General features: G+C 43.9%; 1 protein-coding gene across 1 annotated transcript in view; it reads right to left on the reverse strand.

Annotated features, from left to right (window-relative positions):
• The window catches only part of CWH43 (cell wall biogenesis 43 C-terminal homolog), a 460620-nt gene that overhangs the window by 51272 nt on the left and 386023 nt on the right, over nt 1–23325 (reverse strand). The window contains exon 13 of the mRNA XM_069201483.1: nt 18516–18660. Coding sequence (XP_069057584.1) covers nt 18516–18660 — 145 coding nt within the window. The remainder of the gene's footprint in view (nt 1–18515; nt 18661–23325) is intronic.

Below are 23325 nucleotides of genomic sequence, written 5' to 3' on the forward strand. Positions count from 1 at the left end.
GGTAGAAGTACCTCTCTGTGGGATAACTAACATTGGTGAGAAAAAGAGCACCATTTTAGTTAACATGGAGCATCCCTCCAACCCTCCCAGAGAAACTTTAGTGCAGAAACTCTGCACTGCCTCACAACACTTAGGACAGCATCCCTGCCCTAGTGTGGAGCTCATAGGACAGCATCCCTGCCCTGCTCCAACCCAAGAGAAACAGCATCCCTGTTCTCTCTTCCAGCCATATGGAGAAAGTTTTTGCCCAGCTATGGCTTTTCTGAGACAGCATCCCTGTCTGGCATTTCCATCACTACAAATAGGTTCAGTGGACAATTCCCACTGCTCTAAACTAAAACTTACTGATAGAAACTCAGAAAATACATCTTTACATTGTTACTTAGCTAAAAAACTTCAAACAGGGTGGTTTACATCCCCACAGGGAAGTAACCATATAGTGGATGATAAAGGGAGTAACCAGTCTATTGCAGAGCTACTCTCTACTTATCACCACTTAGACAATAAAGTCTCAACTGGCCAAGGTTAGCCTTATTGTCCTTCGTTTGGGGGGGGGGGTGTGTGAGAAAGTAGCCTCTTTCTAGCCTTGTTACCCCCACTTTTGGCCTGTTTGTGAGTGTATGTCAGGGTGTTTTCGCTGTCTCACTGGGATCCTGCTAGCCAGGGCCCAGTGCTCATAGTGAAAACCCTATGTTTTCAGTATGTTTGTTATGTGTCACTGGGACCCTGCTAGTCAGGACCCCAGTGCTCATAAGTTTGTGGCCTATATGTATGTGTTCCCTGTGTGGTGCCTAACTGTCTCACTGAGGCTCTGCTAACCAGAACCTCAGTGGTTATGCTCTCTCATTTCTTTCAAATTGTCACTAACAGGCTAGTGACCAATTTTACCAATTTACATTGGCTTACTGGAACACCCTTATAATTCCCTAGTATATGGTACTGAGGTACCCAGGGTATTGGGGTTCCAGGAGATCCCTATGGGCTGCAGCATTTCTTTTGCCACCCATAGGGAGCTCTGACAATTCTTACACAGGCCTGCCACTGCAGCCTGAGTGAAATAACGTCCACGTTATTTCACAGCCACTTTACACTGCACTTAAGTAACTTATAAGTCACCTATATGTCTAACCTTTACCTGGTAAAGGTTAGGTGCAAAGTTACTTAGTGTGAGGGCACCCTGGCACTAGCCAAGGTGCCCCCACATTGTTCAGGGCCAATTCCCCGGACTTTGTGAGTGCGGGGACACCATTACACGCGTGCACTACATATAGGTCACTACCTATATGTAGCTTCACAATGGTAACTCAGAATATGGCCATGTAACATGTCTAAGATCATGGAATTGCCCCCTCTATGCCATCCTGGCATTGTTGGCACAATCCCATGATCCCAGTGGTCTGTAGCACAGACCCTGGTACTGCCAAACTGCCTTTCCTGGGGTTTCACTGCAGCTGCTGCTGCTGCCAACCCCTCAGACAGGTTTCTGCCCTCCTGGGGTCAAGCCAGGCTTGTCCCAGGATGGCAGAACAAAGGACTTCCTCTGAGAGAGGGTGTTACACCCTCTCCCTTTGGAAAATGGTGTGAAGGCATGGGAGGAGTAGCCTCCCCCAGCCTCTGGAAATGCTTTCTTGGGCACAGATGTGCCCAATTCTGCATAAGCCAGTCTACACCGGTTCAGGGGACCCCTTAGCCCTGCTCTGGCGTGAAACTGGACAAAGGAAAGGGGAGTGACCACTCCCCTGACCTGCACCTCCCCTGGGAGGTGTCCAGAGCTCCTCCAGTGTGCTCCAGACCTCTGCCATCTTGGAAACAGAGGTGCTGCTGGCACACTGGACTGCTCTGAGTGGCCAGTGCCACCAGGTGACGTCAGAGACTCCTTCTGATAGGCTCCTTCAGGTGTTAGTAGCCTATCCTCTCTCCTAGGTAGCCAAACCCTCTTTTCTGGCTATTTAGGGTCTCTGTCTCTGGGGAAACTTTAGATAACGAATGCAAGAGCTCATCCGAGTTCCTCTGCATCTCTCTCTTCACCTTCTGCCAAGGAATCGACTGCTGACCGCGCTGGAAGCCTGCAAAACTGCAACATAGTAGCTAAGATGACTACTGCAACTCTGTAACGCTGATCCTGCCGCCTTCTCGACTGTTTTCCTGGTGGTGCATGCTGTGGGGGTAGTCTGCCTCCTCTCTGCACTAGAAGCTCCGAAGAAATCTCCTGTGGGTCGACGGAATCTTCCCCCTGCAACCGCAGGCACCAAAAAGCTGCATTACCGGTCCCTTGGGTCTCCTCTCAGCACGACGAGCGAGGTCCCTCGAATCCAGCAACTCTGTCCAAGTGACTCCCACAGTCCAGTGACTCTTCAGTCCAAGTTTGGTGGAGGTAAGTCCTTGCCTCACCTCGCTAGACTGCATTGCTGGGAACCGCGACTTTTGCAGCTTCTCCGGCCCCTGTGCACTTCCGGTGGAAATCCTTTGTGCACAGCGAAGCCTGGGTCCACGGCACTCTAACCTGCATTGCACGACTTTCTAAGTTGGTCTCCGGCGACGTGGGACTCCTTTGTGTAACTTCGGGTGAGCACCGTTTCACGCATCCTCGTAGTGCCTGTTTCTGGCACTTCTCCGGGTGCTACCTGCTGCTAAGAGGGCTCCTTGTCTTGCTCGACGTCCCCTATACCTCCTGGTCCAATTTGCGACCTCCTGGTCCCTCCTGGGCCACAGCAGCATCCAAAAATGCTAACCGCACGATTTGCAGCTAGCAAGGCTTGTTGGCGTTCTTTTGGCGGGAAAACACTTCTGTACGACTCTCCAAGGCGAGTGGGATCCGTCCACCAAAGGGGAAGTCTCTAGCCCTTTTCGTTCCTGCAGAAACCTCAGCTTCTTCTGTCCAGTTGAAGCTTCTTTGCATCCACAGCTGGCATTTCCTGGGCATCTGCCCATCTCCGACTTGCTTGTGACTTTTGGACTTGGTCCCCTTGTTCCACAGGTACCCTAGATTGGAAATCCATCGTTGTTGCATTGTTGGTTTGTGTCTTTCCTGCATTATTCCTCTAACACAACTTCTTTGTCCTTAGGGGAACTTTAGTGCACTTTGCACTCACTTTTCAGGGTCTTGGGGTGGGCTATTTTTCTAACCCTTACTATTTTCTAATAGTCCCAGCGACCCTCTACAAGGTCACATAGGTTTGGGGTCCATTCGTGGTTCGCATTCCACTTTTGGAGTATATGGTTTGTGTTGCCCCTATCCCTATGTGTCCCCATTGCATCCTATTGTAACTATACATTGTTTGCACTGTTTTCTAAGACTATACTGCATATTTCTGCTATTGTGTATATATATCTTGTGTATATTTCCTATCCTCTCACTGAGGGTACACTCTAAGATACTTTGGCATATTGTCATAAAAATAAAGTACCTTTATTTTTAGTATAACTGTGTATTGTGTTTTCTTATGATATTGTGCAAGTGACACTTGTGGTACTGTAGTAGCTTCACACGTCTCCTAGTTCAGCCTAAGCTGCTCTGCTAAGCTACCATTATCTATCAGCCTAAGCTGCTAGACACACTATACACTAATAAGGGATAACTGGGCCTGGTGCAAGGTGCAAGTACCCCTTGGTACTCACTACAAGCCAGTCCAGCCTCCTACACTGCTTTCTCCTTTAAAATAGGAATCATACTACAGATGCTGTAATGAAGAGGAAAGAGGATCTTGAGTCAACTTGAGTATTTCACAAATGAATCTTCTGCAATGCCTATAGAGCCCACCTACATACCGGGGTCAGGAAATATGGTTCAAAATAACTTTCACCAAAAAATATAAAGCTGTGCTTTGCTTTCTAAATGCTGGTCATCCTGCTTGATTTTGTGATGGGGGAATACATGATTTACCTAATTTTCTTTCGCAATACAAGAAGGTAGGCAAGAAAACACTGTCTTGACCTGGATGCACTCCTTTCTATATATTTGACTAACTAAACTCTACACTATTTAAATTGATTTAAACTTTATTTTTCTGTCAATCATCACCCACTAGGTCACAGATTATATCACAAACAACATAGTTGATGACATCACTGTTTACATCTCATATAACTTTGCTATTGACATCATCAACAACATCACTATGAATAGAAATACTGTCCTGTCATGCTTTAGGGTCCGTTTAATGGTTGGTAAGCACATGGGCACGTATGCAGAGCCTGTAGATCCACAAACAGAAAGACCCACCACCACTCACATGTGGGATATGCAGCCTCTCCACAATGCCAAACTGATCATTCAGAAAATTTAGTAGGTGAATATTAATCTTTTCTATGATTCTAAAGGGTACAGTCCATACTGTAGCGTTCAACCTTATCTTAATCAATTTTCAGCTACTTTGCTGCGCTTCGATGTGAAAAGGCCCTAATTCTATTGGTCTAAGTTTAATTTCTATAGTAAATTGTCAGCTAAAAGGGCCATGGCTTCTTCAGAGGTCAACAGTACAAACTTTTTTTTTTTAATCTGTTTATTGATTTTATCAACTACTTTACAATGCTTTAAACATAACTTCGAGTTATTGTGACGATCCATCTTACATCTAGGATAACTCTACTGTCTGCTTGATAACTTAGCAGATCTTTCGATTAACATTAAAAAATAATAGGAAGGAAGAATAAGAGAAAGAAAGTTAACAGTGAAGCGCCATTTAAAAGAGTTATCGTGTGCCAGTGATCCGGCATATGTTCCATATTGTGTGGGGGGAGGTGTTGCGGGGGCCGGAGCTTATAAGAGGGAAGGAGGGGCGGGGGGAAGGAGGAAGAGGGGAGCAAGGAGGGGCAGGAAGGAAGTGAGCTACCCATCGCTAGGGGAATCCGAACTGAGCAAGGAGATGATTTGTGTATATATATGCAACTGGAGTGGTGTTAGCTCACGGAGGTCGGGTGTAAACTTTTTGTTCCAGCTGCTCTATGAGGGAGTCCCATGTGTCCGCCCCCTTGATTTCCATCCTGCTATCGCGCATTTCGTGTATTATTTGCGCTTCTGCCCTGGCCCAGTGCAGTAGTTCTGATGTCCATCAGTGTATATCTTGTGCCCTGGGCGATTTCCATTGTATCGCTATTAATCGTTTGAGTAAAACGAACGCAAGGTCGGCACACCGATGTTTCTGTCTGTCCTTTCCTCGCCGTGGGCGCATCCCTAATAGGCAGGATTCCGGAGTTGGGAGTAAGGACAATCTCGAACAGTTAGCCGTCTGCGTCGTTACATCCAGCCATATGCGGAGTACTGGTGGGCAACTCCACGTCATATGTAAAAAGTCAGCTTCCAGGGACCCGCATCTCGGGCAGTCTGGGGCTGACTGTGGGAACATGCGTTTTATCCTGGCTGGGGTGAGGAATGTCTGGTGTAGGTAATTTAATTGGGTGTATCGGAAACGGGCATTTCGCGATACTTCTCGTGTAGTTGCGATCGCTGTGTTCCACGTTTGCGTGGGTAATGGTGATAGCACGGCCGTTTCCCACCTGATTTTAGCCTGTGGCTGTATCTCCTCTGGGTAATCCTGTAGTATCTTGTATATCCAAGATATGTCCGATTGCTCGCCCATGCCCAACAGTAGTTCGTGAAGTGCCGTTGATGTGTGTGGTTCGCTATTGCCATTTCCCCATGTATTGCGCACTACCTGTTGCAATGCTCTGTGTGTGAGAAATTCGCCCCTTTCTAAGTCGTGTGTGTTTGCCAGTGTCTCATACGAGTGGAAGTGTCCCTCCCTGAATATTTCTCCAATAGTTTGTACACCCTTGTCGACCCAGGTAGATAATTTAAACTGTCTTTTTATTTTATTTGCGCCAGGGAAGGCGAGCAATGGGATCTTGGGTGACTATGATGCTGTCTGCCCTTTCATCATCACGTATCGGCGCCACACCCATTCCGCCACTCCCATCAGAATATTACTGCGGGGCAGTGGGTTTTCTTGGCCTATGAGCCACCTGAATACATCTAGGTGTCCCAGCTGGGTATACACCATTTGTCCCTCTGAGCCGTTTGGATTGCATATCCAGTCCATGATCCAGTGTATTTGTGCCGCCGCGTAGTATAATTCGAACTGCGGTACTCCCAGCCCCCCCCTTTCCAGTGGCATATAAGTCTTGGCTAGCGCCACACGGCAGCATTCTCCATTCCATATCAAATCCGTCAGCAGACTGGACAAAGGCGCAAAGTAGTTTTTGGGGAGCTTTAGCGGTAAGGCCAACAGATAGTATAGGATCCGAGTTAATATGATAATTTTAGCTATTGCTACTCTTCCTAGGGGGAACACCAAAAGGGCATCGAGCCTCTTATAGATCTAATCGTCCTGTCTAAATTTCCCTCTTTGAGGTCAATTTTTTCATGGTATATTTGCACTCCCAAGTATTTGAAGGTGGTGTAACACCATTGTAAATTATGTGCAGGGGAGGTTTCTCTATGGGGGTTCGGAATCTGTTGCAATGGAAACAGACATGATTTTGGCCAGTTTACACGTAGGCCTGATATGTCCCCAAATATATCTAGTAGTTGTAGTAGGTCTAGCAGGGATTCAGATCAGTTGCGTAAGTATATTAATGCATCGTCTGCATATAGGGAGATAATTTTGTGTTCACCCCCATCGAGAATACCCCAGTGTGGAGCCTCACATCGTAGCCGAGCCGCGAGCAGTTCGATTGCCAATGCAAACAGGAGTGGCGATAATGGGCAACCTTTTCTGGTGCCTCTGCTGATCGTGAACCTCTATGATATAATCCCGCCTGGCTTAACTCTTGCCTTCGGGTCTGCATACAGCATTGCTACCCATCGCGTAAATGTGTTTCCAAAACCCATATATTTAAGGGCTTCCATCAGGTATGCCCAGCCTAGCGTGTTAAATGCTTTTTCTACATCTAGTGAGACCGCCGTTCTTGAATGGTCTGATTCCGGTGTCTCAGCTATTAATCTTAAGAGGCACCTGATATTGATATGAGTACTGCGACTGGGTATGAAACCCGATTGATCTGGGTGAATTAATGTCGCCATCATCGGGAGGAGACGGTTTGCCAACACCTTCCCCAGCAATTTGCAGTCAATGTTCAGCAAAGATAAGGGACAATAGGACCGGACATCCAGAGGGTCACATTCTTTTTTGTGGAGGACCACAATGATTGCCTCTCATTGTGATTCTGGGAGGTGACCTTTTTCATATGCCTCTTGTAGCCTTTCTAGGTATGGTTTTATCGTCTGTGCTGAGAAAACCTGATAGTACTCTGCTGGGAGACCGTCTCCACCTGGGGCTTTATTATGGGCCATTTGCTTCAGGGCTTGCTGGATCTCGTCTATTTCTATTGGTTTTTCCAAATCTAATAGTTGTGCTTCCGTCAAGCGGGTCAGTTGGGATGTCAGGAGGAATTCTCTTAACTGTTCCTCCGACGGGGGGGCCTGCTTTGTACAGAGTGGCATAGTATTGTTTAAAGGCTTCATTAATCTCCCATTGTGTGTTGACTATGTCACCCGTGTCTAACCAAATGGCGTTTATGGTGGAGTGTTGTTGCTCATCCTTTACCAGCCATGATAACAATCTGCTGGATCGGTCCCCCTCGGCATGCAATCTTACCGTATAATGCCGGTAGTCCAATTTCCTCAAGCGCGCATCAGTCTCAGTCCACTGCGCTTTTAATTCAGTCACTTCTTTCATGTCTCCCCGCCTCCCTCCACCCTCCTCTCCGCCTCCCGCAGTCTCCCCTCTACACAATGTAGTTCCACGATCAACGTGCGTCTGACTCCGCCTGACGCCAACATACATAAACCTCGTATTACCACTTTGTGCCCGTCCCACTCGATTGCTCTCGATGATGCCGATTTTGCGATTATCTTAAAGTATGATTCTATACCCTCTGCTAACTCGGCACGAAAGGGGGGATCCCGTAATAGGGAAGGCCGCAGGCGCCAGGTAGGAATACGTGCCACTATCCTGCCCCATCGCATTGTAGTAACTAGGGGGTTGTGGTCTGATATAGTTTTAGCTAGGTATGATGCTTTGTCCATGAGTTGAGTGAGTTCGCTGGAGCTTAATAACAAATCTATCCGGGTGTGGAGTTGGTGTACCGGGGAGAAGAAGGAGTATTCCCTGTCTGTGGGGTGTAAGTTCCTCCAAACATCATGGAGTCTCCTCTCTGTTAGCCAGGTTTGCAGCACTTGGGAGAGTCTTTTACTTTGAGTGCCCTGGAGGGGAGGGTGGAATCTGTCTATATTTACGCCTGGAACGCAGTTGAAATCTCCCTCCCAAATGCTGGGTATTGACGGATCCCATGATAGGGCTGCATAGACGCATAATAAAAAATCTCCCTGTTTAATATTGGGTGCATATATTCCTGTTATGGTCAATTCTTTTCCATCCAATTCTCCCCCCAAGTGAACATACCTGCCGTCCTTGTCTATTTGTGTGCATTTGATTGTATAGGGGACCCCGGGAGCTACCCATACCAACACCCCTTTTGCGTATGTCGATGCTTGAGTGCCATATATTGTTCCTAGCCATTTCCTGTCAACCCTGCCCAGTTCGTCTTTTGTGAGGAGTGTCTCCTTAAGTATTGCAATGTGTATTGCATGACGCTTGAGGTAATTATATATTTTGCTGCATTTGGAGGTATTAGCCATCCCTCTCACATTCCAGGTGAGAATATTATATATAGTCATGATTTCAGGTTGACTTTACTTCGTAACCCCTCTCCGTCAGTCAAGATCCCCTCCCAAACCGAGGGCCCCCCCAACCATCCTCCCCCCTCTGAGTGCAGAACATATGGCGCATGTAAGGAAAGGTGTAATAAAACTTATATAACCAAAACATCAATAAACTGTATAGCACAACCGGTGCCAGCAAATACATTACTCCAATCTAGGTCCATTCGGTAGCCCATGTGGGCGCGAGGGCGTGGTCGATGAGAATTCGAGTCGTCGATTGCCCGTGGCCCACATAGATGATCATGTCTTCCTGAGAGTCTCAGCCGCCCGGACACCCGTCCATACTCGTCCGCATTCGGCCCCCCGGTGTAGTAGTTGATCCGGTTTTCTTTTCCGGGTTCTGGTCTGGTACCCTCGCAGCCAGAGGAAACATAGCACATCCGAGTCATTGTTCTCAAGCTTCCCCCTCTGCGCCAATCTGTTAGGGCTATTTATGTCTCGTGGTGTTCATTTGTGTCCCTGAGGGCTCAGAGCTCTGGTGCTTCCAAATCCACCTGTTTTATTTCATATGTCATCAGCCGTGCGTGGTGGCAGGTCGGGGCCGGTTGTAAGTGGCGACGAGGGAGGGCTTAAGTGACCACGTGAGGAATTCGAGTCTGTGTCCCCATTTCCATTCCTGGATAGTGCTGGCGTGGTCACGAACCTATTTGCTTCTTTCAGGGCTTGTGCCTGTGCGTCCGCTGCTTGTAGCTTCGATGGGCGTGCTTGGAACCCGGTGTTTCTTTTTTTCTTTCATCGGGAACGGTGTTCCAGCCATTCCCTGTTTCCATCAGGCTCCTCCACTGGTTCTGCTAGGCCCTTAGCGTGCAGCCATGTCCATGCATCCTCCGCCAATGGGAAGAAGAGAGTTCTGTCCCCGTCTATCACTCTTAAAGGGGCCAGAAACAAGAGGGAGTAGGTCATGTTCTTGTCTCGGAGTACATGTTTTACTTTAGTGAAGGTGGCATGTCTACGCTGAACTTCCAATGTATAGTCCGGATATGCTGTTATTTCCGAGTTCTCCAAGCGAATAGGACCCTGAGTTCGGAAGCCTTGTATCACCTGATCTCTATCCCTGTAATTTAGGAATCTCGCAATCAACGGTCTGGGAGACGTGCCCGGCGGGGGCGGACCGCCTGGGACCCGGTGGGCCCGCTCCACCACCAGCATCGGTGACACATTTCGGGTCAACACGGTGTCCTTTAGCCATCACTCCAGGAAAAGTTCAGCATTGGGAAGCTCCGTTCGTTCCGGGACAGCTAGGAACCTTACATTGTGATCGGCCCTCAGCGTCCTCAGCTCTGCGTTGTAGTTGTGTCACTTCAGATTCCATTCGTCTGATTTGAGCTTTCATTTCAGATATTACAGGTTGAGTAATTTCTAGCGTCGATTCAGCAGCGTTGACCCTTTCTGTCAATTTACGGTGATCTGCGCGGAGATTAACCTCTAGTACCACCGAGTCTATCTTCCCCTCCAATGAGGCCTTAGTGTCTAGTATCGCCTGTAGCACCTTGTCAAATTGTGCAGAGTGAGTGGTCAAAGTCTCGGACATCCTATGTAGAGCGTCGGCTTGAGGTCTCGATTCCCCCTCTGCGGCAGGGGTCCCTGGTTCTGTGCTGGCATGTGCCCTCGGTGGCTTTGGTTTAACCATGGTAGTCCGCGGCGTGTCCGTGTCTTCCGCCAGGTGAGTTGCCGTCAACCCGGGTCCCGTTGTGTGCTGCGGTCCGCCCCGGCCGCCTGTCAAGTCACAGGGCCCCCCCTCAGGCACTCTCATCCCTGTTCGTTCCTGCAATACCTGTCCCCCACCTCCTTCTCGCCTCGTCGGGTGTCTTCGCCTGCTAGTCCCTGGTGTTATAGCCCCCTTGGGGATGGTAATGGCAATTGTTCCTGCGTTGCTGGAAGGCAGCGGTCAGGGGGATTGTTTCACTTGTCGAGTTTTAAAATGATAAACTCTTTAATTCAATTTGCCATTTATTCAGTATCTCCTCACTGCGGTGTGCCGCCCAGTATTAACCAGTCTTTCAATAAACGGTGCTGTTGGGTCCACTGCTCCCTGACGCTGAGATTTGACTGGGGTGCAGGAATGAAGAAGGAGTGAGGCCCGGATCCCTTATGGTGGCCCCGTGTTCAGGGAACTATAATTTAAACAAGTAAGGGGAGGGGAGAGACGAAATCACAGTCCCTTCCTTATCTCCGTTGAGAGGGTCCCCTTGACTTACTTGAAGGCATCCTTATTTATTCTGCTGCTCCGTGGTAATTCTTAATTTATTTGCAGGTTTCTCCTGGCAGCAGACTTGAGTTCTTTTTTTTTTTTCCTTTTATCCTTCCTCCGTTATGTGCCAGCACTGTGTATGATTTCTGTCACGGGGGAAGGAGGGCATCAGTGGGGTGCGCTCTCGACGAGGCCCTGTAGCCGCACCGTCGCTTCCTTGAATGGCCGGGCAATCCGGCCGCTCACTTTCACACGGTCCTCGCAGCACGTGCACACGAGGCTCGCTCCCAGCCTCTCAGGTCTCGTAGGGGCTCGGGTCTGCCCCCGTTGCCTCTCTGTTGTGTTTCTTTAGTTTTTTGGGCACCCAGCCTTCAGGGGCCCCGCTCTCCCCGTGCCACCGGGTCCAACGATCTTCGGCGAGGTGGGAGGGCCGCTCCGACTCAGTCGACGCGTGAGCCTAGTGTGGGCTCCGCGCTCTTCTTACCCGACTCGCCGCGCGTCTTGTTCGGCACCGATGGTAGCCGGCCGCTCTCAGGGGCTCTCCGGCACCTAGATGACCATCCGGGCGGTCTAAGGAACGGGCTAGTAGTCGGATCTTTGGTGGGTCACGAGCAGAGCTCAGATTAAGCGTCCGCTCCGGCCACTATTTTGGCCACGCCAACAGTACCAACTTTATGTAGTTCCAGACACTGATGAACACATCTGAATTGAAGATGGAGAGCTAGGGTGCTGCTGACATAAAAAAAACACCTCAGAAACCATTATTTGAAGTCTTTTTTCCATTACAGAGTCAGAGAAAAAAAACGAGTGGCATGTCACAATTCTCCTTTGTGATGAAAGACACAGCTGAGGCAAGCCTAGTGTATACAATTTTAGTGCTTCATTCATTAGCAGGCAAATGAAAGCCAATCATGCACACACTGTTCCCTCTGTAATGAGAAAATGCGCAGTGAGGAAGAGTGGCATCTTACATTCAAGCAACTACTCCACTGACAATTGTACAACTAAATACTGACCCCCAGAATATTGTGAAAGAAGAATATTGAGGACAGAATATCAAGGCACATTATTATATCAAAACATAAGTGCTTATTGAGTAGTACAGATTATGATTCCTAACTCCACATCTACATACTTTGAAGATATATGTATACCATACATGTGGAGTTAGGTATAGAAAATCTAGACTTCTGTATTGATTTGTCCCGATATTGTGTCCCATTGATATTCTGGGGTCAATATTCAGGGCACCTCCCCTGACAACATCAGTTGCCAATTCTTGGACCTCATTTTTATAAAGAGTTGTTCAGTTTAAAATTTGAGTTAAAAAAGCAAAAAAAAGATCTCTTAGAACCACTCTCAGTGGTCTAAAATGGAAACCTTTGTATCTGCTTTCTTTTTCTTTTTTCCAAGAACAAAGGTTTTCACATCCAAATCTTCCCTGAGGAGTCTTAGAGTGTCATGCGATAGGCTTCCACAAATCACCTTTACTCTTGGGTTCTGGTGAGGTGCTGCTAGCTAGCCGACAGGGTTAGGCCAACAGCTGTCACACGGTGTGAGTGTAGACTCAGTTCCCCAAGCCTGGTGGTGCTGCCGCCCAAAATCCATCAGTCTCTTTCCTACGAGAGTCCCACTACAACTTATTTATTGTGTTTTTCATACGGCTTTTACTACAGACTCCACTACCGTTAAAATATTACATATACCTGTAGATAATGCTACAGACTATGCCTTAAAGCCATTGTGTTAAGAAAATTTGAAACAGCAGGTTTTTTTGGGGGGAGAGGGGGTAAATTGCCTAAAAATTATTTCTCTACCTCCTACAGGCTTCCTCATATCTTCCAAGCATACTGTGCACTACCTTACAGGGTATCTAGCAGATGTGTGTAATTTTTACCCATGGAGTTGAGCACAGGACCTGGCTGCACCCGGCTGCAGAGCCTCCCAATGTGGCCAGTAAGAATTGCAGTTGTCCTTTGCCCATTCATAGTTGGGATTGGGCGTGAATAGCACTGTGCACTGCAAATGTGAGAATGGAAGAAGAGAAAAAAATTATCATCTTTGCCCAGTCTTTGATAACCTTTCTTTTGAGACCCATGTGTTATTGAGGTATTGATGAAGGTGGGGTAGTGATTGTGTGTAAAGTAAACACTAAAGCACTAATGCACATTTACTCTGTAGCAGCTTATGAACCTGTCACATTGAAAACTATTGGAAGCACAGAATTTATTCGGATTATATTGAAGGTAGTTGTCTATGGTAAGAAATGGATAATACTTCAGAATATGTTCTAATTGTGTTGCAGCTCTACGGAAACACAGCTTCTTGCAAGACTGTAAAGAGTAAAAAAATACATGGAGTTCTAAAAGGTATATCTTATGCAATGTTAGGAATTAGTTTTTGGAGTCAGATTTATAAGTATACTAATGGCTTCCTGCCTATTGTCTTTAGATATCAATGCTCCAGCAGTGCAAACATAGTTCAGCTGTGTGACCAGGCAGGGTGACAATAATCAGTGTCCCTGTTTCTCTATTATCCAATTGTCCTCTCTTCCGGTCTACTTCTAGCAACACATAGTCAGTGAATGAATGACTGTAGGGTTGAAAAAGTGTGGAAGCGCACATTACTCCCTTTGGATCCTTAAATGCAAGTTTACTGCATTCTGACATGGAGTTACCTCTTCATTAGAATTATGATTGTGCTGTTGACCTAATGCCTCAAGCAAAAAGTGCTCACAGGAGAATTATTAGTTCCCACCAAAAGAGGATCAGGTGCTAAATGTGTATTTGAAAGGAAAGTTTAAAAAAGTGTCCATTTATCACTATGTAGCTCCTGTGAAGGTGCCTCTACTTTTAATACGAAAACCTGACTGAGAACAGTCTTTGTGTGAACTACAGAGAATTGAATATTGTTGACTGTTGGAAATCAACATCTCTTCCTCTCATATCAGTGTTTTTGCACCAAAAGGCATCTGCAAAAGTGTTCTCAAAGTTAAGTCTCTACTTTAGCAAGACTCTAGGAAGGGGACAAGTAGAAAACAGCTTTTAACACCTGGGATGCCCAGTTTCAATATTTGGTAATGCCTTTTGGGTTGTGTAATGCTCCTCCTGCTTTTTAATATATGATGATTCAATAACATATTCAGAGGTATCTTAAATACTATTTTGGTGCCTTATCTAGGTGAATTTTTTGTGTTTCCTGAGATCCTTAAACCACGTACAAAGCACATGAATGAGCTGTTGCATTGTTTATGAAACATCTTATATGTTAAATCAGAAAAATGTGTTTTGAACCCAATCACCTTCTATTCTTAGGTTTCATCATTTCTAAAAATGGAGCTTTGGGAGAGAGGGGTCTACTCCAGCTAATCTCAAAGAAATGCAGAGATGTTTAGGATTTTCAATTTCTTCAGCCATTTAATTAACTATTTCTCTCCAGTAATACCTATTAGCCACCTGACCAAGAAAGGTACTCCTTTTTGCTTTGGAGTTAAGAAAAATAAGGAGTTTTCTTTTTTAAAGTGGGTGTTTACCGATGTAACAGTTCTTTAACATCCAGACCTTCATTTTTTGTGAAAACAGATGCTTTGTCAGTTGCAATGGGGACTATCTTATCTCAACATCACCTTGAGCCAAATGTAATGTACCCGGTATCCTATTATTGAAGAACATTGTACCCACCAGAAAGAAATGACATTATTTATGACTGAGAATTATTAACCATTAAAGATACATTCTCGCATTGGAGGAACTACACAGAAGGTTCTGCTTATTCATTTACTGCATGGGATGATCATACAAAACTCAGTTTTATAAAGATAATGCATAAAACCCCTCAGATTGCACATTCTAGATTCAAGAATACTTTGGATCTAGTTCAAAGACAATTTTGGTGGCCTTATATGAATCCCACCATTAAGATGTATGTCCAAATTGTGGCAGATGTGTCCAGGCTAAGACAGATCATCATGAATCTTTAGAGCTACTGGTAACAATACCTACTCCCAAGCAAATTTGGACATATATATCCACGGACTTCATTGTTGATCCCCTAAATCTCAGAATCAAACAGTAATATGGGTTACAATGGACTTTCAGACAAAACTGGCACAGTTCAGGCCTATGGAAAAACAGCCCACAGCATGAGTTGCCCGATTCATCTCTAAATTTGGGACTGCACTAATGGCCAGTCTGTTAAATGTTAAATCCTCTCATGTCAAACCTTTATAATACTGTGTCAACATCTCAAACTGGTGAATAGTGACCTACAAATCTGCTTTGTAATAGAGCCACCTAAAGCAGATGCAGGTAGACAACACCATTTATTATTCTTCGTTCTGCGTGAGTGAGCGGTATCTCTCACGAGGGGTCTAGAACATCTAACTCGGATAAGTCATTACAGGGTAATAAGTAATAGGCACTCATTTGTTTTGTTACTGTCTTTCCCAAAGTAATTTCATTGTTTTATTCAACATCTATTCTAGTTCTTTATAATTTCACTTCCAATATTTATAGCTTAAACACAGAGAATTAGTCCTTTGTACTAGTATTCTTTTCCATACTGATCCCAATACAATGTTGTGAAAAAAGAAAAAGTAATGCATTTTCCTACAATTCGTACTACTGATATCTACATTAACCATTTGCACTTCTTCCCATTTACTAACATGTATTCAACATTCATACATATTGACTTCACACGTATGTTCAAAAAAATATAAATCTCTTGAATGAAATATAGCAATATCATATACTTTAACATGCATATCTTGTGGTGATCTTCAACATCAACAACAAACAACATGAATTTACATACATATGTGACACCAGCAGGAACAAAGTTAAAACAGTTTAGAAGAAGGCGTTTACCTGGGAATAAGGCAGATGGCCAAAGGAATGTTTGTGTTGTAGGCTATATTATGCCTGGTTGGAATTGTTTGTTGGAATCCTGTCTTTATTACAACACATTACAGTAGTCTAGATGGGATAGCACCAGTGGTCCAAATATTTCATCTGGCAATTTGCACGGAGAAGCAGCGGGATAAGAAGCCTCAACTGTGTGTCATTAAATGCAACTTTGTGTTTCTGATCATGACAATTATTCATGTAAAAAACTGAGAATCTACTTTCAAGCAGCAGTGCAAGATTCTACTGTCTTTCAGCCACTGTTTCACCAGCTGCATAGCCTAGGGTCCTTGGAATAGTGAGATGTCCCTGATCTTATTTTCCACAAGCAGTTTATATTTTTTCCTGAATTCATTTAAAATGCAGATTAAAGCATTTTTTGTGAAAGAATGCACATCTCATTAGCCAGCATATCATGGGCCTGATTTAGAAGTCGGCGAATGTGTTACTCTGTCACAATGGTGACAGATATCCCGTCCGCCGAAATTTAAATCCCATTGAAAATAAAGGGATTTAGATTTTGGCAGATGAGATATCCATCACAGTTGTGACGGAGTAACCCGTCCTCTAAGATGTAAGTTAGGCCCTGCTGAAGCAGGTGTCTTAATTAGAGATTATTAATGAATGTTTATGTATTTTGAATAATTGAATTATGTAGAAAATAAAATAACGTAGAAAAATAATGCACACGTTTGAAAATGTGACCTCGAAGAATGGCCACTAGTGTTCACGAAATGTACTAATTGATGGTTAACACTTATGAAATATTGAAAATGTACTAGACTAATGTAGTAATGTGTCATATTAAGGGTTATGAAGTGCATTCTAGCTTATTAATTGTACGCCTTAACTTAGCGAGTGTCTTGGCCTAGTTGCCAGGCCTCATGCAGAAGCTGTATTTCTTAACATTTAATAAAAATGCTGACAGAGTGAACTAACTGTGAAATGTTCATTGTCTTGTTAAAAGTGCTTAGCAGAAGCTTTCCATGAGAACCAACTAACAGGAGACAGAGTCCTTAAAAGTGTAACAAGCTGTGTGTGATGTGTGTGAGAAGTACTTTCCCAGGACGCGAACAATGAAGACATTGACTGGAGACGAAGATGCAACAAATTCGATACCTGACAAGCCGGATGATGAGGACATTTTAAGCGGACCAATCAATGCTGTGTGAAGAGAGAAATATTAGAATTCATAGATTTGGTATAGAAATATTATTGGTTAGTGTATAAACGTACAATTGACTGACCAATAGGGAATCAGGGGATAGTATAGGTGACTTTGATATAACAACACGACAGAGAGAAAAGACTTAAGAACAGATTTTAGGCAGACCATTATTGAGATTACGAGACCAGAGATCTAGAGTGACTTTGGAGAAGAAGAAATATGAGATTCTGTCATTGGGCTCATACTCTCTGACTGAGAGCCTGATGCTTTGCTGATCAATTGATGACATGAGGATGAAGACTGATTCTGCTTGCTGACCCATACCGTGGAAAGGTAGATATGACAATGTGACTGTGATGCATTTATATGCCTTTTATTTCTAGGTACCAACTGCACTGTCTTAAAGTTTTCCTAGCTAGATGTTTTCCTAAAATGTGTTCTAAATTGTTTAGCATGAAGCCCCACATGCTGAGGCTAATCTGGGTTAGTTGAGGCTATTCACATGATGACCGACAGATTGCAGGGATAAATGGTTGACAAGCTATCTTGCTGAATTCTATGTACGTGATGACTTCGTTGCAGCTGACTTTGTTTTTGATCTGCACCATTGCTTTAGAATGCGTTGTGATTCAAGCCTTGATTAGATTGCGTTTCTATCATCGCTTTGGTCAACCAGTACCGTTTTTATATGTGTTTCATTTGATTTTGAGAGTAATCTGCATGACTTTAGCATTGTTAATACAACTTACTAAACTTTTACTAAAGGTGTGGTTATTCATGGGTGAAAGGTCATGTTGTGTGATAATTACTGACTCCATTGATTATTGATTTAACTAATGATTATTGATTATTATGCATTGATTATTGATGCTGTTCTGGAGCTATGGTAAGAACATCTTGAACGAGCCAAAAGGTTCATCGACCTATACGCGTCCCCTTGTAAGTTGTCTTGCACTTTTGCACTGAATTGTGAAGAACTAATGTGTTGAAATAGCAATATGCTTTTGTTAATAAAAGGTAAAAAGATCACATAAGTGTTCTGTTCTCTAGTTGGTTTTTATAGCAATAAATACCTATGCACTATTAGGCAAAGTCCATTCAGCTTTAAAGTGTTAATGTATTTATCATGATTGGCACTGTTTTTGTTGGAGTTTTTCAGTCCATCTCTGATTGTTCAGTATTGACTACTGATGCCCACTGTAGCGATGCTTAGTTCCATCCCCCATCACTTTTACCTGCTCTGTCAACACTTTCAACAACATTTTAATAATATTTCACCCAGTAAACAATGACATAGCCGTAGGATTCTGACCAACATAAGCAAGTGTTGTCTACAAAACTTGAGCATGTAAAATTCACCAGAATCTGTGGCATATGTGCAGTTTCTGGGCAACTGACAAATGCCACATAAATATTCGTTCATAATATTAAAATACACACAGATTGCACATGGCTGCCCCATTGACTGTTTTGAATACTTGTTCTCCTGTGGAAATCGTAACAAAAACCAGATGATATACTTCATGATACCTTCATATTTCCTTTTTGAATCAGCTCTCGATAATCTCGGGAACCAGGTTCTGAAGTGATGTATCCCAGGAATACAACTTGTTCAGAGACATTACGCAGCAGAGAAGATATGTACATTGCTTGTTGCTTTCTATCGATGTCATCTCTGAAAAAGAATAGCCATTGAGGAAAACAATGAGGGCTAGGAAGAAGCCATAAATGACACGAATGACAGTTGTCTCAAAATTCAGAACACTGATTTAAAATGAGAGTGGTGGGTTTCCCCACGAGTGGACACTTCACTTGGTCTGCAATGAAAATCTGGCCTCCCTTGTCTCTCTGGGTAACCATAGAGAAGCAGCCAAGGTTTAAATCAAAGAAGGCAAGTTGCGGTTAAGTCAGTTTACAGTACAACGCAATTATCAAATTTACAAAAGAAAGGTGAATTATCCTGCCAAGCGTGTAGGTTTTGTGAAGTGAAAATAATTTAGTATTATCACAAAACAAAAATTGCAAAGCAGTAAAATATGGAGCTAAAATAGCGCCAGATGCTTGTGTACACCGCAACACTCCTGAAACAGGAAACACAAACAACACAATTACAGTAACATAAGTGGATGGTACTACACTGTTTCAAACATGCAGCATTCACAACCGCTACTCTGTCATGAACTGCATATTTCGAAAATGAAGGATCACAATCCTCCCTCCAAAATATAGGTACTTTGTGTGTTTACAACCTCAGTCTTTCCAATCTTTTTTATTATTTTATTGGTTTTAAAAGTACAAAATAAAACTCAAAAGCAGAGAGCAAATACGTGGGTCCAGGAAACTCATGCTTCAGTGATCAAAGAGTTTCGCCAACTGAAATACCTTATATAATCGAAGTTCTGGCTGGTTGTTAATATCAGGTGCTGCCTCACGAACATTAGAATACTATTCCCTCTTTCAGACATAAAGATGATTAAACATTACACATAATCCAGCCAACATTAGTTCAAACCATAATGGCCAATCTAGTCTTTCCAATTTTTCTTACAATTCCAGGGCAACCACACTTCATCACCAGCAGTGGACTACGGCAACGCACAATATGCCAGGATCAACAAAAAACTCACCTGCATATTACAAAACATACAGAACGCCACCGCCAGATTGATCCTTGACCTACCCCAACACTGCCACATCTCACAACACCTACGCACACTGCACTGGCTCCCTATTGAAAAAACAATCACTTTCAAAATCCTCACCTACGCACACAAAGCCCTCCACAACACCGGACCTCCCTACCTTAACCAGCGACTCAACTTTCACATACCACACAAGACCCTACGCTCAGCCCAGCTCTCGCTTGCAGAAGTACCACGCATCAGGAAAACCAGAACAGGAGGGCGCTCCTTCTCCTACCTCACGGCCACCACCTGGAACACCCTACCCATCCACATCAGACAAACCATCTCCCTCCCCAGCTTCAAGAAGGAACTGAAGACATGGCTTTTCTAATCCACCTTCGGTACACACTACACCCCCCCCAGCGCCTTGAGCCACTAATGGGTGAGTAGCTGTGCTCTATAAACTCGGATTGATTGATTGATTGATTGATTGACCTTCTGTAGATCACTTGTTCAGCCATAGTGCATCTATCTACTTATCTCTCCAGTCTTTTAATGTCAGGGTTAGGTATCTCCCCTGTAATCTAGCTTCATAGCATTAGGCCAACATTCCAAAACAGCTAACATTTTTAATCATAGTGAACAACAGAGTTGGAAATCCAAAGTAGAGTTGCACTAACACAAAGGAAAAACAGGGTTTCTTGAAGTGGGGATGAGGAGAAAACAGTGCCTGGAGAGATAAACCAATCTACTGTTTAGCCTTCGTAGTTGTTTATCAACTGAAAGTCAACAAATTTACTCTCACAGGTGTAGTGTCCTGCATGGTTTAAAAAGGAACCTTTATGGCTCCCTGAGGACTCTGTATCAATGTGACATAATTGCTAGAATAGAATGCTTGAATGCTTATTTTGGAATGTTCCAGTTCACTGATACATACAGGAATTAAGACCTGATTTACAGCTACGTGTGTAGGCTAGTCATTCAGCTGGTACCAGGCTGGGGAAGAGGATACAACTGGTGATGAGATAGGGAATAAGGAACCTGAAGAAGAAAGCATATGGTTTGTGCATGCCACGTGTGCCTTTGTCAGAGTGCCGAGTCGATGGCCGGCTTATGTGGAGTCAAAGCGTAACTCCAGCCAATAAGAAGTGTGTGAATGGAAAGAGAGCTTCACGGAAAAGTATACGTTTTGTTGGTCAAGAAATTATAACCAAGATCCAAGGAAAAGGTAGCAATCTGCCACACAAAATAAAGTTATACTATATATGTAGCGCTAACGCTGAAGACAGATTCAACCAGTTTTACAAAGGGCAGTTAAAGAGAGTTACCAGATATCAAATAGCGCTGGCTGACAGAACAAGAAAAAAGGAAGCATACCACTATTACTCTTACCTGAGTCTTGATAAGTAGAGAATTACAACCTCAGCAATGGACGAGGAGACGCAAGAAGAAGCACTGGTGTTTTTACTGAGCTGTCTAATACCTGAAGCTGCTCACCTTCAAAGCTGTCAGGTGGCGGCTCAGAAGCACTCCAGAGGTCACCAGGCATGAGGGGGCCCTGATGGAGACCAAGAAGAAGATCAAAACTCCAAAAGCTGTCCTGGATGACACAGAGACTGAAACATCATTGGGCCTCTGTGATAATGTAGATTCCCGTGGACAGTCAACAGGGTTTGACATAGCTCCACCCTCAACATCTCTCACTCCCATGAACAGTAACAATGCTGCCGCCTTCCTCAAACCACCACCACTGTTAGACACTGCCAAAAAGCAAAATATTGGCGATAGATAGGCTTCATGGATAGAGGTATTTAAAGATTTTATTTATGCACTCAAGGAGACTGATAACAGGAAGATTATCAAACATCTCAAAAATGTTGCTGGTGTGAAAGAAGGCATAAAGAAAATTCCAAGAATTGACAAAGAAGTCACAAACAGTCCGATTAAGAATGCATTGAATATCTAATTCAATACAGTACCAAACATCAACTATGAATGATATGTTTTCAGTCAAACACATTGAAACAATTGATAAATTAGAGGAAAGACTTGGCACATTCATTAAACATTCTAAGTTCAATTAATTTAATGATGAAGAAGCTATGTGTCTTTGAGTGATTGATCGATGTTTGTCTGATTCATTCAGACGATGAATGCTGAGAGAAACTCTTAGTCTGGAGCAAGTGTTGATGATTGCCAGAGCTGAGCAACATGCTGAAAAACAAGCTGCCGACATAGAGGCTGGAGGTCTCCAGAGCGAGTCAGTCATGAGTATGAAAAGTCATTTGAAACAAAGGTGTGAAGAACACAAAATGATGTCTACACACAAAAAGAAGTTTCAGATGTGGAATTTGTTTCCACATGAAGGGAAGTGTCCTGCCATTGTTCAGATATGCAAAGGCTGTGTTGAAGAGAACCATTTTGTGATGATGTGTAGTGAAGGAAAAAAACAAGTCCATCACGGCGTGAAGACAAACTGGCTGCCAAAACGTTCAAGAGGCAATGTTCGACGCACACCTAGAAGGCCAATTGGCGACATCAGTTGAGCCAAACAGATACTAAAGAAAGTCGATCATCAACTCAATCATCTTCAAACAGTTCTTCAGCCTCAATAATAAGTGAAAGTAAAGAAACTGATTGAGCTATGTCAATGCTTACCTCAAAAAACAATGTCTGTGATGAGAAAAATCAGTTTAAGAAAAAGTGTTTGCTTGCTCAATTTCAGCATGGCTGCTGACATGGGACTTACTTCAGTAATTATAACAGGAATGCTTAGCACATAATAGTTCAGTCAATTACCTCAATTGTTTCATGGCTTGGGAAAGTTAAAGAGCATGAAAGTAAAACTGCATATTAATAAGAATGTTCATCCTGTTGCTCAGACATAGATATGTTGCTTTCTATTTAGAAGAAGCTGTTGGAAAAAAAACTTGAATCATTGCTTAAGCATGACATTATTGAACCTTTCACTGGTCCAACGCAATGGGTTTCTCCCATAGTGGTGGTGTCTAAAAGGACCATGAAGAAGCTGTGTGCATATGCGCTGACATGCTCCAAGTAAACAAAGCAATTGAATGAGTGTGACATCCAGGGCTACACATTGCAGACATGATTGTGCAATTAAATGATGCCAAGATTTTTTCTCAGCTTGATTTGAATAAAGGTTATCATCAGTTAGATCTTGAAGAAAACTGCCTATATATTGCAACGTTTGCTACACGTTGTTTATATACAAGAGACTTAGGGCCGGATTACAACTTTGGTGGAGGGTGTTAATCTGTCCCAAATGTGACGGATATCCTGCCCTCCGTATTACGAGTTCCATAGGATATAATGGACTCGTAATACAGCGGGCGGGATATCCGTCACATTTGGGACAGATTAACTCCCTCTGCCAAAGTTGTAATCAGGTCCTTAGTTTTGGTGTGTCAGGTTGCAGGACTTTTCCCAGGCATCATACACCCTGTTGTGAATGCATTTCACTATAGCAATGAGATATTGTTTTTTGAGGCTGCACAGAAGAAGCACAATAGGGCCCTCACACAAGTATGTCAATTATTCAGTGATACAGGTTTGATTTAAATGCTGACAAGTGTCAGTTCAATAAAACAAAATTGAAATTCTTTGGCCATATATTTTCTGATGGGTGTGTGACGCTTGACCCTGCAGAAGCACAAGCTTTAACAAATTGTGAATGCCCACAAGGTATTTCAGTG

The sequence above is a fragment of the Pleurodeles waltl genome, chromosome 1_2 (genome assembly GCF_031143425.1).
Source record: "Pleurodeles waltl isolate 20211129_DDA chromosome 1_2, aPleWal1.hap1.20221129, whole genome shotgun sequence".
NCBI classification, from domain to species: domain Eukaryota; kingdom Metazoa; phylum Chordata; class Amphibia; order Caudata; family Salamandridae; genus Pleurodeles; species Pleurodeles waltl.